At 35.6% G+C, this 18,687-nt stretch overlaps 1 protein-coding gene across 11 annotated transcripts in view; it reads left to right on the top strand.

Annotated features, from left to right (window-relative positions):
- Positions 1-18,687, top strand: part of scaf6 (SR-related CTD associated factor 6) — a 134,118-nt gene that overhangs the window by 33,738 nt on the left and 81,693 nt on the right. For all 11 annotated transcript variants that reach the window (XM_081742870.1, XM_081742872.1, XM_081742875.1 and 8 more), the window contains exons 3-5: positions 4,675-4,955; positions 8,775-9,010; positions 14,044-14,118. In XM_081742870.1, the coding sequence (XP_081598996.1) occupies positions 4,675-4,955; positions 8,775-9,010; positions 14,044-14,118 (592 nt within the window). The remainder of the gene's footprint in view (positions 1-4,674; positions 4,956-8,774; positions 9,011-14,043; positions 14,119-18,687) is intronic.

Genomic DNA, 18,687 nt, shown 5'->3' with positions numbered 1-18,687 from the left:
ACTGCATCTATCAGTTCAGATTTATTCAGTCGTGTTTGTCAAAAGCTCAAGCGAACTTTAAAAGTAAATACCAAAATGGCTTCTTTTCTAAAAGAGTATACAATATTCCATTCAGGAATGGAAGAAGAAATTGTGATGTGCTAGAGAAGGATTATACAGCTAGCAGCCTTCGACTGTGATGGCGAACCTTTGTGGATTTTGTTACCAAGGTTTCCAGTGAACCGTGAAAACCCTGAATTTCGTCTTCAAACCTTGAAAATCTAGAAAATTTTCAAATTACTAGAAAAAAACTTTACAGAAGAAAATAAAAGTCGTTCGAGTCGCAAGAACGAGAATTGCGCCTCTACATTTCTATTCTTATCCCCACCACTACATCCACATAATTTCAAATATATAATATAGGGTGAACCTGAAAGATGTGCACGATCAACTCCAGGAGGTGATTCGTGTCATCGAAAGAAAACAAAAGTCTTCTTGCAAGGTTGGCTTGTTTAAACCAAGGTGGTTTAAACCAGTTTTTTTTTTTCAAAAAAACCAACTGGTTTAAACCAAAAACCGAAAAATGTTCGTAAAAGTGTAAGTGTTCGTAAAATCTTGATGAACATACATTTGTGGGTTATCATGTTTCACTCCCGCATATTATTCGTAGTTTGCAACCAAAGAAAAATTCTAAATATTGTTCCGTTTTAATAATGCTTACTATTGATAAAATACATCGAAATGCCGTACTTTTTGGGGGGGGGGGGAGGGGGAATGTCATACAAACCCGGTGAGAGGCATTTATTGAAATCAGAAGTATCTTTGATATCTATTTATGATGAATGGGTCCGAGTCATAGTGGACTCAAATTATGCTTATCCTAATTCACTTTTCACTGCATACAAATTAAGTCGTATTTCTTTGACTTGGACTAATAAAAGTCGTAGTGAACTAACTTGGACTAAATTAGTTCTCCTGTACTCTGCAGTATTTTGAAATTGTTCATATTTAATTCTGTATAATGGTTTCACTTGTGCAACTGTTTATCTTTTTGTCCTTCTGAAATGACTCTTAACAATTATATTAACAAGTATGTAAAGATCAGTACAACGTATTTTTATCAGGAGTCTTTAGTGAGTGAGTCGGCAGGCGTATCTCATTTCTGGTCAATTAATCCCAGTTTTTAGTTCAAATGGAGGACAGTTTCTCACGGATGTAAGCCAAAAAACTGTTTGGATTCCGCTTTAAGCTTATGTGACCCTTTCCAGCATAACCCGGTTGTTGCATAGTAACACCAAGGCGAAAATAAACTTGTTTCTGTCCATATGTGATATAAATACATAGAGAAAATTATTTAAACCAAAAAAAAAAAAAAGTTTAAACCAAAAAAACTGGTTTTTTGGTTTTTTCTATAAAAATCATGGTTTTTGCCAACCCTGTCTTCTTGCCTGTTGTTAAATTCCGCGTCATGTACGAATGACAGAGGTGCCAACTTGGAATGGAAAATCAAATCCTGACAATTGGAACGGAACTGAAAAATGTGCACATACTTCTGAAAGTGATTCGTGACATCAAAAGAAGGCAAAAAGTCCTCTTTCATGTTGTCGAAATTGCGCGTCGTGTACGAGTGCCCGGAGTGCCAGTTTGGAATCGAATCCTGACAATTGGAACGGAACAGAAAAATGTGCACAAACTGCGGGAAGTGATTCGTGAGATCAATACTAGTTAAATGTGGCTATGAATATCAGCAAAATAGTATATTAGGTAGTTGCGCAGACAGAACTGTCTCAGCGAGCAGGATCAACCTAATAGTTGATTGTATTACATCCTGGCTGAGACGATACGTGCCTCGGACGCAGGTATCACGCACAAGAATGCTACTGAATAAATACAAAGAAGAAACACAAAGCCGATGACTGAACAGAAAAGAAAGACAACGAACACACAGTAATGGGCGATGTCAAGCGAGACGCGCTGTCCATGAATGGTTATTATGAGTAACTATAATCACAATATAAACGTTGCTCACAATACGAGTAACCTGATAGCCAACATATGTACGTACAGCACAGTACATATTATACTTACCTCGAGTGAAGTCAGACTAATGTTCGAAATGTCCCCCATGGCTGTCAATGTACGCGTGCACACGTCGCACCAATGACTAATGTACCCTGTCGAATATTCCCGACTGAGTCCGCACATTGTTGCAGGCAACATGGATGGCTCAGCGTAAACGACGCTCTTAAGATATCCCCACATGTAAAAAACAAGGGCATTTAGGTCCAGTGACTGGGCGGGACATGCAGCAGGGCCATACCACCTGCGGGAGAAGGTATTGTTCAGATATGTTTGAACGGGAGCAAAGAAGTGGGGAGAGCTTCATCGTGCATCAGCCACATCAGCCAGTGGTACATCATCGAGTAAAAAGGGTAGTGTATCTTGCAGAAACTGCAGATACGCGTCGCCTATGAGTCTTTGTGGCAGAATAAAGGGTCCGATTCACTGGTCACCTAGAATCTCAGCCCAGACATTTATTCAAAACTACTGTTGATGCTGAGATGTGATCATTCCATGTGGATTTTAATATTAAACCCTAATACTGAGAAACTAAGAAAAAGTAATTATTTTTTGTATGCAGATGCCGAAACAAACATATTACTCAAAAGACATACATATTACGCTAAACTTAGGACGTGGCTTAGTGGTAGATAGTTCACCTCTGGTGCGTGGGGTCCCTGGTTCGATTCCAGCCCACGCCAAGTGAATTTTGTGGGGCCAGATACTGTGTGGGTGTTTTTTCTCGATGGTCTCCCCTTTCCTCCCACTTCTTTCCATTGTTATCGCTCCTCATCATCACCGTCTGTCTTAGCTTTGATGCATAATCGTGTGACGTTAAAAAAAACTATGCTAAACTTGTAATATTTTCTTTTCATGAAATTAATAAAATAACCTGTTATTGCCATATTTTATCTTTTATTTAATTGAATCCATAATATATCTCATATACAAGTCAATAAAGAAGTTCGTATTTAAAGCCGAAACCTCAGTTTAACATACTTTGAAGTTGAGGAGATCGCAGTAACTGATGATAAAATAATATATGTCATGATAATTTGGAAACAAAGAAGATAAAAAGTACATTGTGAATTCATTATAAAGAAGATGTGTTTAAATTACCGTTACACTATAACGGTATTTCAGTGTAAAATACCGAAATTTCAGTATAAGTAATACCGAAATATTCATATGATGAAGTCTGGAAATATCAAACCATACCGAAACAGTTGTATTGTTTTATCGATCAATACCGAACTACGCACATATATCAAAATATAAACTACAGTGAAGCAGGATAACACTTACGGTTAAGTTGTTACTTAAACTCCTCGCTGGTCTAGTGATTAGCGCGTACATCTTTGGTGCACGGTGTCCCCGGTTCGGATTCCATCTTAAATTATAGATCTACGTTTCATATAACGTCGGTCGTGAAAAGAGACGCTAAACTCCAACCAACGAATAGTCATGTTCCTTTGATGTTCACTGCATTAGTATTTTTACATACATCAAGTAAGTATGTTTATTAATTCGTTGTTTTATCAAAATGTGTGATTACTACATCGATACCGGATGTTCAAAATTTGTAATTACCTAGGTAGAAATGAAAACAGCTTGATCACAAATATATGCAAAGTGCTGTAGGATGAACTTAAGTGCGATGTAAGTGCTTATAAAGTCTTTCTTCAATGTAGGTAACACAGTTACTTAGTGATAGAGCACTTACCTGTAGTATGAAGTGCCCTTAGTTTCGGTTCCAAGTATTGTGAATTCATCATGTGCAGCATTGTACCCGTGAGCTTTTCTGGGTTGTGCTGTTCCCTTTCACATCTTGCTATGAATTATTTTATTTACGTGTATAAGTCATCATCTGTTATACTAAATGGCATAAGTGTTCTGTGGTAAGCTAAAGATATACTTTCATTTCTCCTCCAGTGGTCGACGCTTTCTGATTACTGCAGGGGCACGATACTTTGTATCAACATTATACCCCAACAGTACTACTCCGTAGTGGAGGATCCCTAGTTAGCATCTTAAAGACACTTACTAGCCAGAGCTGGTTTAAATATTGATTAAGTAGTTATAGAGCAAAGATGCGTAGATTTTTTGTTTACTCTGTTTTGCAACACTTTCCTTTAATAATAGTATATTTACAGAGTATCTAGTGGCTAGAGTATGTGGCTTTGCACAAGGTACTGGATTTTATTTCCGGTGGGAGTCACGAATAGACTACAGTTCAGAACCTACTTTAAAAATTATAGGTCTCGTTCTATAGTCTTGCTATTAACAAAGAACGTAAATACAGTGTTCAGTATTTCATTTATATGACTGATGTAAGTTCTATATAAATTAGTAAATATATTTATAAAATTAGATGATATAAATTCTACATTAGCTGTCCTAAACTTTCCTTAATTCACTACACATACTAAACATTTATTTATTTATTTATTTATTTATTATTTTCTAGTTCGCAAATAGAAGCGAGTAAGAGACAATGTTCAATATTTCATTTATATGACTGATGTAGGTTCTGTATAAGGTAATGAAACTTCGATGGTACAAACTCTACAGAAGCACTTCTGAACTTTCCACACTCCACTACAAATACTGAACACGTATTTCTTTTTCTTTCAGTTCTTAAGCAGAAGCAAGTAAGAGACACAACCATGAATCAAGCTCCACCTCATTTGATACAGCATGAGCCAGGACCTCCGTTGAGCTTACCTCCTCAGCCAAGCATCTCAGTTCATAATCAAACTCCGCCATCTATCAATGCACATCCAAGTGGTCCACCGCCTCAATGGATGGTTGTTCCTCAAGCTCCGTCGTTGCCAGTGGACTCAATAGTTGTACAGCAACAACAGCTACAAGAACAGATTCGACAAAGTGAACAAAATCTAGCTGCTCAGCATCAGGTATAATAATAGAACTTTTAAATATATGTAGGAACAAATACATAATAACATTTAAATATATTTTAAATACATTATACATTTAAATACATTTAGGAATACGTAGGAATTCTGCCTATGAAAGCTTAAATTGTCTGTCACGGTTAGTGTACACAAAACAAAATTGTCTACATATTCACATTACTCGGTAAAAGAAAACCTTACTTTTAACAAATTATAAAAAGGAAAGTGATTCTGATGGGAATTGCTGTATAATGTGGATTGACGCTAGTTAATGTGGATTTATACTTGTTCACACTATAAATACAAACACACACAATAATATATAAGGAAAATAGAAGACGAATAATGTCAGTACTAAATGGGATAACATCCAACGTCATTTTCCATATAGCTGCAGATATCATCAACTAGATCTTCGTGTTCCAGAACAACATTACTAAACGTAAATCCACCTGGTTCATCCATTCGCTAACTTAGCTTTCACCAATGCATCGACGACGTATTTGGGAGGCGTAGATTTTATATTTTAGAGAGAGATTTCTTCAAGATCTTGGTTTAGGCACCCCGCTGTACATCACCCATGCAAGGTATCTAATAGTCTAGAATTCCAGGAATATCGAGAAATTGAATTAACAATAGAATAATGGGAAAATCGGCTGCTCTGAAATGATGATCAATCATTTTAATCGCCATAAGAGAATACTGGGAATTGTGTGAAAGATTAATTTTTGTTACACATTTATTGTTGCACGTTGTTAAATATAACGAAAACACTAAAACATTTATTATAATATAGAATTTACTTTTTTTTTTTAAACGAACACTACAAACATTACTTTGACCATAATACCATTTTATTGATACCCATAGTATTTTGTCGGTGTTCGTGGACTGAAACATTGCCTGAATATAAATATATGGTTATTATTACTTTTATTATAGAATTATAAGAACACCTTACGGTATTGTTGTATGCGTTGAAATTCATAGTAAAATTCATAGTACCTCTAAACTTGGACATTCTCTGTTTTGGAGGCAAGATTTATGAAATAAAAACTGAAACTCTTGGTGTTATGCTGAATACAGTTGTTGTCGGACTAACAACCAGGTGAATTTCACGTTTCAAGAACTGACCACATTGTTCTCATCATTGTATATTATGAGAGAACCAAATAGAAGCATCCCCTATAAGTGCTGGCAAAAGAAATGGTGTAATGTTGGTATTCGCTAGAGACGCTCAATCAGGTCAACTTATGGTCTCATTCTGATTGATTTGTTGTTTTAAGTTTGTACGCGGATACTGATTGGTTATTTTGGTTTCGTTGCTGTTCCAATGAATGAAACCCATGTTTGACTGAGGTGTAGGCCGGTCGGTGTCTGTTAGGATCGTTGAGCCATTCCAGGTCAAATCAACATAATCTGAGAACAAAATTTACCTTACCATTTCAGATTGTCATGAAATTTTGCACAGGGGTACTATTCATATAGACTAAGAAAAATACCAAATTTCAACTTTATATATCGACCGGTATTGAAGATAAGGCTATGTAAAGTTTGGAAAAAATGCCCAAAATAGCATGTTCAATGTATTTTAAAATTGGAATCGCAGATCTCCTCATTGAGCTAGCGAGCTGGTTGAGGTGTCATTTTACAGCATTTTTCATGCGCTTTCATGTGGTATACTACATCATATAGGCTAATACAAATTTTTATTTTCAAAATTAAAATCAAAATTTTTCAAAAAGTATATATTTTAAAATTTTGAAATTAATTCCATGAATAGATAGTATTATTGTAAAGCACCTGACAAAATATGAATTTGGGATGATAATTGGTACATTGTTAAAAAATTTCAAACTAACACTATAGTTTTCATTTTAAAACTAACACTATAGTTTTCATTTTAAAACTAACACTATAGTGTAACTGAAAAATACACGAATACATTTACTTTTTTTTAACTTGTGGAAATAATTTCATTGTTTTCAGGAATTGCATGGAAATGAAAAATTCTTTTTTCTGCTCCAGAGTTTCCAAGCCACTCCAACAAAACAAACTGAAAATTAACGACAGAACATCCATACGTATGAGTTATGAGTCAATTTTCATGTTTAAAAAAAAAAAAAAAAAAAAAAAAAAATGGTTACGTCCAACAACACTGTGTGGTTTCTAGTGTACTTCAATCGTTGCTTCCTAGTTTAAAATATATGCATGAACAAGGCTTCATTTTGGTACAATCATTATTAGTGTATCACTTCAGGTTCAAAAGTTCTACTGTCCCAAACTCCGGGTTGTATTGTATATTGGACACCCTGTATATTATATTATTCTTATTATAAGACGGAAAGGCCCTAATCTGAAAATAACGCTAATTCCTAATAATTAAACTGCTGCGTTTGATGGATATATATCTATTTGAAAATGGATGATAAAGAACATGCTTTTCTGTTTGTTATTAAGACAAGGGCTGTATTAATTGTAAATAAAGATGTAGTTACTTATATGAAAGCCACAAGTGTTTGTTCCATGCCAAGCACAATACAATTTAATAACTTAGCGACATGAAGAAAATATATAAACTATAGACAGTTGTTACCTTCTATCTGTAGGACATTGCGTAATATTTAATAAGCTTTACCAACAACCTACATGGATTATACTACTATTAATAGGTAACTAAGATTTGAACATTAATATTTATGTGACCAAAGCTAGTTGGCGGCATATTATAGAGCGCTCACATCTGGTACGTGAGGTTTCTGGTTTAATCCCAGCTCGTGCCAAATGCTCTTTGTGGTAGACAAACACGGTGGCCAAACACCATGTGCATGGACTTTCTCGGAGCTCTCCCACCATTTTGTTCACTATCATCACGGCCCATTTTAGCCGCGGAACATAAACGTGAGACTTCAAATTCAAAACAGAAAATTAAATTAGTTAACAACCCAACACGGAACTGTTCATTCTGTAACAGTGAATGTGGTTCGAAGCCATACATTTACCCGATTAAGTCCTTTATTTTTCAACCAAAATAAATATTTCTTCTGGCACTGGAACAGCAGTGACAATGATGTCTGTGTCAGTGAAAGAACATAGAAACATTTGGGACCCAATTTCATGTAGGTCTTCATCAGCGCAACGCAAAATTTACTTTTCTCACAGAAACTAAACACAAGTTACAGGAACGAACTGCGTTTGCACATTTACAGAATTATATTCGGTTAATGAGAATGCAGTAGAAGACTTAGTGTCCTGTTTAATAACAGCGTGTCGTATTTAACTCTGAAAGCTAGGAATGAAAAGTATAGGATCTCAGAATTAGCACTAGAGAATTATTTCTTTTCGTAAATGCTTGATCTAGAGGTACACAGACAAATTTAACAAACAGTTCGAGCGAACCGGCTGAGTGACACCACTGGGTGGACAGATACATTAAAAATAATGGGATTCATATGTATCAATATAAAGTATCAGTAGCATTTTATCATTGTTTTCTGTAACTTGTGTGTAGAGCTGCAGGACGTCGAACTATATGATTTAAAATATTTTTGATATTGCGGTATACTGTGTAATTTTGAAAAGTTGTATCAATTATTTTGCGAAACATAAGTAAATTATAGTATTAAAAAAAAATATATATATAGATTTATAACGAAGGCACATCACATACCATGAAGAAACATCTTTAAAACCGCTTTAAAGTCAGGAGTGGTAACTGATACCAAGGACTAGGTTAAGAAAAGAATATTCATATCTTAACTGATAAACTTTAGTTTTATTTATTCAGAAACTGTGAAATAAACTAAAAATGAATTTCAGGTGTTGATGCAGCAGCAACAGACGCAGATAGAAGAAGCTTTGAGAAAAGCTCAAGAAGATAGTATTCAGCAGCTGGCCGATGAAGCAGGAGTCAGCTTTAGTGAAATTGATCAAATACTCCAACCCATTATTGATACTTGCACAAAGGACTCTATTTCAGCTGGAAAAGGGTGGATCTTCGGACGCTCATCGTCGTCGAAATGTAATGAAGTTATCGCGAAATACTTACTGAAAAAGTAAGTACACAATTTTGTTTTAGATATTAACTCTATCAATATTTTTTTTATTTAAATACTTAAATAACTTATTTTATACTACGAGGAAGCTTCTATATGTATTTGTTAAACAAATATCACTCATCAATTCCTTGATTACAGCTTAAGTACAGCGTACGTTAAGATGCTTGTTTGAACCATCTTCTGGTTAGAGAGTAAATAAGGCTTCCCCGCTGGTCTATTTGCTTGCTGCGCTCCTTTAGTGTGCGGAGTTTCGGGTTTAATTTCCAATGGGAGGGCCTTGAACGTATTACAGTTGTTCGGATTTCACTTTAAACCGTAGGCCCATCTCCCATATAGCCTTAGTGCTGAAGAAGGAAACTAAACTCCAACCAGTTCAAGAGAAGGAAGGAAAATTAGGAAAGGGAGATAGGGCTTACGTAACAGTTTCTTTGAAATCAGAAAGTTATGCATTAATTAGTAATTTCTAAAGGTATGCTCCGGCATGTTTTAAAGAGAGTGATGTATAAAACATAATAATTTTTGGCGTACTAAATGCTTGGTGTTATCTTCACTTATATTAATAGTACTGTAAATACTAATTCTAAGTAGGGGCCACGCTGGTTCAGTGGTAGAGCGTTCACCTTTGGTGCAGGTGATCCCTGGTTCGATCTTAGCTTGCGCAAGTGAACTTTGTGGTGGACGAACACCGTGTGCGTGGGTTTTCTCGGAGTTCTTCCGTTTCTTCCCACTTTATTCATTCCACCGTTTCACTCATTTCTCATCATCACCGTCTCTAGCCTAGCCGGCATAACCATGGGACGTAAAACTGAAAGATTCATTTTCATTTAATTTCTAATTCTGAATACCTCCAATTTTCTAATATAGACAAGTCTCAAATAATATAATTTTTTAATACATTTAATGTTTATGTAAGACGTTTGTCAGAGAATATTACTGTCAAACGTTGTGAGACCTCCTTTCAGATTCTGGCAGTTCATATTGGGGGCACGGCGGCTAGGTGCCAGGGGTCCCGATTTCGATCCCAAGCCATATAATTTTGTTGTGAACACCATCGTGTCAGTTGGTTTCTTCAGTTACCTCCCACATTTCCATTCCATCAGTTCCTTTCACATTTATTAATTTTTATTAATCATCTTTCTCCATTATCTTATGTATACAACCGTAAGTCATAAAGCTGAAAGATTTCATTTCCCAATAAGTCAGCTATCAAGTTATTCCTAAAATAAAAAGAAGTTAGATTTAAGACGCATAAGATACTATTTTACCAACTACATGCTTTATTTCATAACTCCCCCAAAACTGTACATCTCTGTTCTCACATACTACCAACTATATACCATAAGTACCAACTACATACAATAATAGAACACACTTCGTTCCAGAATAATTACTTCCTTTTATACGAGGTTTGGGAAGTAAGTCCTAGCAATATTACGACAGTTGAAGAATGTAATATAAATGTGTTATATGCAACTGAAAGATTATCTGTGATGGATATTTCGTTGGTAGGACTCATGAAAGAAAACCCAGACTACTCTGTGACAAACACATGTATTAATGCGTATGTTACAAAAACTCGTCTCATAATAAATCTTCAAAATAATCTTCCGCACTGTCTACGGCACGCTTCCATCAATGTTACAAAAACGTGTTTGATTATGATAAATCTTCCACATTGTCCACTGCAAGCTTCTATTGATGTGTAAGACGTCGAAAACCATCGGTATCTCCATCCTCTCCATCGTGCCTGCAGCGGTTGATCTGTTGACGTACAGCATTTTCAGTGGAAAATCACAGGATGACAAATTCTGTGATACGCTATGTGTTTCAACTTTTCCCATCCCCATCGGCCGTAGGTCGTGTATATAAGCTGTCTTATGTGACTTTGCATTATGCAATAGATCTGACGCTTCTCCCTAACGGAACGTCGAGATATCGCTGGAGGAAGTCTTTGTAATACGCTGATTTGATTGTGGTACCATGAGGAATTAAGTGACAAGTGGCTTATGCCATGTGCCACAATCACCATTAATCGTGTATCAGGAATTCTACCAAAACTTCTGCCTACACGGTAATCGAGAATGTCTCCAGTTGAGGACTGCAATTTCAACTCAGATTCATACGCCCTGGTCCAAAATTTATCTTTGCCAGTGATCTTGGAAAGAAATGGTTTGCCTTCATTCTCATAGCGTGAAGGTGATCGGAATGAACTGCATATCGTGTTCACTTTTTAATCTCCGTAAGGGCATGTTGAACCTATTTCGATGCATTTTAGGTAGGTTCAGATCTTGCATCAAAATTTTATGAGTGTTGTGCTTCTCAATCCCATTTCCATCTCTAATTCACGCAGCATCTATGGTTTCTCGTTCTTTAACACAGCAATGTGACACATCGGTCTGCATACTCTCAGGCCGGCCTGACTGTTCTATGTCGCTGGTCGCTTGGCATCCCCGCTAAAAAGCTGCTACCCATCTTGTGACAGTTCGATATGACAGAGCATTATGACCTAACGCTTCTACCAATTCTTGGTGAACACACGCATTTATCCTCCGGAGAACGGTCACTTGATGTACGATCGCTGTTCCACTCCGGTCACTTCATTTTACACCACCACTGACAGAAGTTTTCTCAGCGCTCTGCGTTCATTCGATACAACATAAAGAGTCATCTATTGACCAGAGGGTAAAGTACTGGTGTCAGGCTTCCCTCCGCAGTCTGCATTTTCCGTCCATATTTGCATATCGTTAAAAATTACTGGGTTGCTATGACGTATTAATACGTGTACATGTATGTGTCATAGTGTTGCTTGGTTTTTCTTTCATGATTCCTACGAAAAAATGTCCATTATGGATACTGTTTCAGTTGTATATACCACATCTTTAATTACTGGGTTGCTCAACCCTCATATTAACTCGCATCGTCAGTCGTAATCCTAAACCTACTATTAGTATACAATCATTTTCTTCAAACTTCTTTTATCCCTAACATACCGTGTTGCTTTGCAAGTACTTTCACCCTACAACAAAATACCGGTTCGTTTTATTGTTTGTAACAATTTTCCAATAATTTAGTGTGTAATTACCAATGCTTCCTTAACTGAAATATTTAATGTGGTTAGATTGATGTTGGGAACGTCCAGTAAATGGCTCATCTGTAGCGGTTTAAATGTCAGAGAAAAATCTGTTGTGTGGCTGGTAGCTTAATTCACACAGTAATTACTCGGCAAAGGAGATCGGCCCTCTGGTGGTCCAACTCTTTCGTGTTACTGTTTATTGGTAGTCTATATGTACTGGTACAATCCGCGGCAAAAAACCTGCAACATGAAGATGTAAGTTTATTGTGAAACTACGCCAAACAGCACAGGAAATGACATAACGTCTAAGTGGAACGAATCACGCCAGGATAAACCTCGGCCTCCTCCCGTGCACACTTATTTTGGAGCAAAGGACTTCGTCATTTCACAATAAACTTATATGCTCATGTTGCAGGTTTTTTGCCGCGGATTGTACATTATGCACTTGAAATAATTTAGACAGTTTATTGCTTGAAGTATAGGAAAAATTAAGTGTAAGTGTTGGTTATGGGAAACTGTGCGTGCATTATGGCTGATTATGTGCCATAACGTATGCATTTCAATATGTTAAGTTCCCGATATTAATATTTGAGGATCTCTGAGAGTAAGAGTATTTATCTTTTATTCTTCGTTCCTCCTCGAACAGTCATATTCGGAATCGTTCCTATCCTTTGTCCTTATTAAAGCAATGAGTTATTGTGTCTTTTTATAAAAATAGAAACATAATTCGTTCATCTGTTTTGTGATTCTGATGTATCTATGGGGACACTGAAAAAGGAGGTCTCTTAATGGATTCGACTTTTTTCTACATTTTCAAAATGGAGAAACAGCAGATATAACAGTTGGAATTCTATACCATATCAAGTGACTAAAAGTTAAATATTTCAAAATTAACAATACCGGTAGGTTTTCGTACGTCTATATATGTAAAGTTGACGATAATTGACATATTAGCGTGAAAAAACTTCTAAACTTCTGTTATTCACTTAGAATATCCTCTAGTTCGTTAGTGGGTAATCTGATTGATTATTATGTGATGGGTGATGAAATTGTAAAGTGATAACCAGCATCTCAAAGACAGTCTTTGTTTCATATGTACTTCGTAAGTACAAAATTGGTAGAGTCTAAATTCTGATACTGCCCTGCTTTTCCGGACTTCGAAAATATTGAAAGAGTGCTGCCAAATGCACTGAGACCTCTTTTGAAGAAAAATAAAATTGATACTTCCCTTCAGACTTTGATCAATCGACTACAGCATAATTATTTGTGCTTTCCGTTGTTTGCTGTTACGTTCATCGATACGACAGATATCTCATAAGTATGCATTACATGACCACGCAAAGAGACCACTAGAAACTCCTAGGTAACACACGGTCAAATTATAATAGACAGCATGTCTTATTTTGTTAAATGGTATTATTGTCATTAGCAAAGCTCCAGTTATAGCCGGTAAAAGTATTTTTGGAAACATTAACAATGAAAATAAATTATTGTAGGTAATTCGAGTTGGTCTTATATATTTAAAGGTACTATCCAGCATTCACCTGCTGGGACTGAGGAAATCTTAAGATAACTGTTCCAGGGATTCAAATCTGCGACTTTCCAGTTATTTCGCAGATTTGAATCTCTGGACTACGTGCCTATTGAAGTGCTAGAAAATTACGTGGTTGGAGTAGTAGTAGTATAGTAATAGTGTAGTATTAGCGGCAGTAACGAAGATGTATAACTTCCCGAATGTAGTACAATCAGTAACATGAAAGTGGGAAAACAAAAAACATGATTAAATACATGTTTGTGATAGTTTGTGTGAAGCAATAGCTTTATTATTATTATTATTATTATTATTATTATTATTATTATTATTATTATTATTATTATTATTATTATTATTATTATGTAACTAGTATGTTAAAACTTCGTGACAATGATGATAATAATGATATCCAATTTCTTTCAGAGTAATCAGTCCTGGCGCGCCATTCACGCAGAAGTTGCACCTTATTTATCTAGTCAATGATGTTATGCATCACTGGTAAGTTTTTTTTTTTTTTTTTTTAAAGGAAAAAGAAAAAATAATGTCTTTTGATAGGGAAAAAGCTTATCTCTCTTTCAAGAGATATCTCACTCATAAGTAGGATTACAGCAAAGTTGTATATCGGTCATTACTTTGAATTATCAAGTTCAGTGTAAAATTTGAAGGACATAATCATGTAAAACATTTTTTTAACAATCCTATGTATCAGATTATACTATCTACGAGTGAGAGTAGAGAGCGTTTTAAAAAGGAAGGTAGGCATATTTTTGATTTTGACTGTACAGTGCGTTAGTCTGCATACTTAAATACGAGATCAAATAGTAAATTAATTACTGTAATTGCGTAAAGATACAATCACAATAGAATGCTTTTTTAAGAGATGATTCCTAATACTTAGAATTGACATCATCATGATAGTTTTCTTTCGAAAGTATTGGGATAATGAAAACTGTGCGTAACAAGAAAAATCATGCGTGTCCTAAAATTACCCTCATCCGCCGCCTTCCCCCTTCCTCAAGTTCCAAAGGAATCTTGTTTGACGGTATAGTAAAAACTTTATGTTATACACAAGAACACGGAGATCATTGGTACTGCTCTCACCTCAAGTGTGGATAGTACCTAAGCCACTTAGGCCTTGATAGAACATCATATCCGAGTTTTTTTTTTCTTACTTCCTTGAAGTTGTAGTTTGTTTCCACCTTCATTCCATTAGTTTTTCGCAGGGTTGGCTGGTTTAAACCAGCTGTTTTTTTCAAAAAAACCAACTGGTTTAAACCAAAAAAAAAAAAAAAAAGAACGAAAAATGCTTTAAATCGTGTGAACTTCATGATGACTTTTCCACATATCAAACCATCTGCATTACGTTTATCTACTTTTCACCTTTTAATCAAGGGGTCCCGTGTTCAATTCTCGATCAAACCACAACCTATGTTTCAAGTGTAAACCAAGTAGCGATTCAAGGTGTCCCTTTAAGCTAAAGTCTTCTCCGTGATAACCTTGGTATTTCATAAGGATGTTAAGCCTAAACATACGAAATGAAACCAAATTATATATTTCTACTTGAATGAATGCCTGTTGTTTTATGAAGAAGCCAAGCTTGCTTAAATATATTGATAGAAATTGGTAAAAATTTATCAACTGCCTACGTAACTTCAAATATCAACTTGGATTAGGCTCTGTTTTAATTATATTGAATGATATCTACATACCAAATTTGTATTTTAATACCTGAGTTTTAGCGTAGTGATTATGATACGTTCACCTTAAAATTTTACATACAAATACATTTAAAGTAGTAACAGGATTTTCCCAATGGCTAAGGTGGGAGTTTCCCGATTTATTTATGATTCTAGTTGTGTAACCGTTTATCTTTTTGTCCTTCTGAAATGACTCTTGACAATTATATTAACAAGTAGGTCTACGTAAAGATCAGTACAACGTATTTTTATCAGGAATGAGTGAGTCGGCAATCGCATTTGTGGCCAATTAGTCCCGGTTTCGAGTTTAAATGGAGGACAATTTCTGTTGGATGTAAGCCGAGAAGCGGTTTGGATTCCGCTTTAAGCTTATGTGACTCCTTCCAGTATAACCTCGTTGTTGCATAATAACATCAACGCGAAACAAACTAATTTCTAACCATATCTAATGTAAATACATAGAGTAAATTATTTAAACCAGAAAAACCTGGTTTAAACCAAAAAAAAAAAAAAAAAAAAACGGGTTTAAACAAAAAAAAACTTTTTTTTTTTGTTTTTCAATAAAAAAACATGGTTTTTGCCAACCCTGGTTTTTCGGTTATGAATTCACTTGAATTCATTGAATTGGTTGGTTGTAGTGGGGTTTAGGCGTTCTTTGCAATACCGAAGCTATATGAGACGTGGACGTGTTGTTTTAAGATGGAATCCGAACTACTGTAATTAGTTCAGATTTTTCAAGGCTGTCCCACTGGGAATTGAACCAGGTCTACGGGGAGGGCTTGAATTCATTAAAAGCAGATGTGCTAAGTTAAAATACATCCCAACATTTGAGAAATCTTCCCTTGAGTGCTGTTCTTTTCTCTGAAAAGATAAACCAGAAGACAAAAGCAGCGTCGTAATGAAAATAGGTAAAAACAATGGCTACCCTCCCGTAAGTTTTGGAGAAAAGTTTCGAGAAGTTGAAGGAGTTCCTGAACCCATAAAAAAAAGGAGGTGATAAGTGTCCCATTTTAAATCAAAGAAAATCATTTAAAAAATAACCTCTAGAAGATTCGGGAGTGAAACCATTTAACCTACTACGAAAATTATTTTACAGACCATTTACAAAATAGTGCTATATACCAGGTTTTCTGTACTTATTGTCTTATACTTGGAATACAAAAATGAACAGTAATACTAAAATTAGAGAACATGTTAATAAAAGAATGAGTAGTCTTTGAAATATTTCATATGATTACTCACAAATGTCTGTCCTCAGAGAATACGGAGATGTATTAAAACTGTAAATAAGAGTTTCTGCGTTCTTTTAAGTGACTAATAGGATGGTTTCCTAGTTTGAGACAGTTTCACCTAAAAAGTAAAGACCGCATGACATAAAAGAAGTACAAATTCTACAAAAATAAGAATAAAATTGAAAAGTAACGCAAATTTTGTGGCATTAAAACTAAGAGTTCTGTATTAAATCTAGACTATAAGGAATACGGACAAGGATCGAACCACGGTTCTGAGCTTGTATGGAAAATTTGGTGTGCGTATACAGTAATAATTTGACAACCTTGTTCAGAATAGTGATCCGGTCATAGCTGGAAAAGTGATAATTTTCACGGACGCTGTTCAAAAGTTGAAAAATAGTGCATTTTAATTAGCGTTTCCAGACAGTATTCTTTTTTTCTTCTTGTTTTATCTTCGAACTTTACAATAGCAGTACAACTCTGAAACACCGTAAAATACGTGTGGAAATTCGGACTGATTTAAATGATGAATACATTTTATTCTTGTGATCAGTATGCAAAATTCTACAATATTATTAACCTTTGCCGAAAAAAAGTCCAAAGATGAGGCATATATCAATCAATAGATCTCATTAAGCTGAACAAAACGATATGGGTCAGTGTGAATCGTCATGCGTATTTTTCGAGAAAACCTACAAAAATGAAGTTCTTTGTAAACCTAAAAATTGATGCTATATGATGATCACGCACCTATTTAGATTAAACTTATACTGAAGTATGTATCGGTTTGTCAGTTTGTCTTTGGGCAATACTGGAGAGAATGTTGGAGGTTAATAATTAATCGAACAAGGTGTTTATGGTGTAAATTAAAAGTTGTAGGGTGTTTCTGTGTTTGTTGTTTAGGGTAGCAGAATAATAATAAGGTGTAGTTAAGAGCCAAGAGTGGCTGTCAGTGTTTTGATGGTTATTTTGATTAGCAAATTGGTTTTCTAGAAGGGACGAGTCTTAATGCATGCTGTTGAAATCCAGAAATATATAATATTGTAAAGATACTGTTGTTATGAAGATGTGAGTTCGTTTTCTTATGGCTTATTTTTGTTACCGTGAATAAACAAAACACAACTTATATTCTGAACACTACAAAGTAATTATCTTACCTTACTTTCTTTTCCTCTGTGTTTGTTTTCTCTGTCTCTCTCTCTTTCCCAGCTTGCCACGACAAAACCACTATCGTACCATGCTTATATTTACTGTCCACCGAGAGCTGGGGACGATGAATTTCAATATAAGCACCGTTCATTCATATTAAACGAATGTTTTAGTTAACGCAGCGCAATCTCACAAGTAAATGAAATTCAGTGACGTATTGCATGACAAATGTAATTGGAACAGTAAATTTAGGTCACGTGCAGATTGCACAAAGAACACAAATAATTACATTTTACAATTCACAAAAATTTAGTAGTACCACTTTTCGAACTCAATATTTTTATAGATCACTAAGAACGTGCTTATTAGGTGGCTTTTACATTTACGTGATTGTGATACGGTGAAATCTTTTCAATATGTCCAGTTTGAAGTTCTTCTGTTCGTTTATTCGATTATGCGGGGTTGAAGGGGCACGCAGTTGGTCCTGTGAGTCGAAGTTCTGGATCGCTCCAACTTTTGCTTCTCAAGCGTATCAAACGTTTCTACGCCGATATCTTTAGAATTCTCTGTAACACATTAATTAACAAAGTTCCTCTTTTGACGATTACACATATAGAAAAGTACTTAAACACACACTGAGCTAGAACACAGTTCGCTGATTTAGCGTACAACCCACCAAATTTCCACTAATGGGGTGGGTCTGCTCCAGGTGCGGTTAGCACTCCTGCCACGTTCGGATTCTACCGCCCGAATGAATTGTCTCTTAGGCCAGTTTCTTTATACTGCGCCTCTAAAGGAAAATTCCCGATTTTCACTTGCAACGTTCGGACTGAAACAGTGGTTAAAATTAACAGTGACACTGTCCCTTGGAATGCACTGCAAAGCAATTTCATTTCTTTTTCGCCAGGATAAGGATTCCTGGGCGATTTGATCGAAACCAGTTCACACACACACACACACACACACACGAAACATACATACAAACATAT

Source organism: Thermobia domestica, chromosome 16 (genome assembly GCF_964235325.1).
Source record: "Thermobia domestica chromosome 16, izTheDome1.hap1.1, whole genome shotgun sequence".
Classification (NCBI taxonomy): domain Eukaryota; kingdom Metazoa; phylum Arthropoda; class Insecta; order Zygentoma; family Lepismatidae; genus Thermobia; species Thermobia domestica.
Note: the sequence above shows the minus strand (reverse complement) of the source record. Positions and strands in the feature narration are given on the sequence as shown.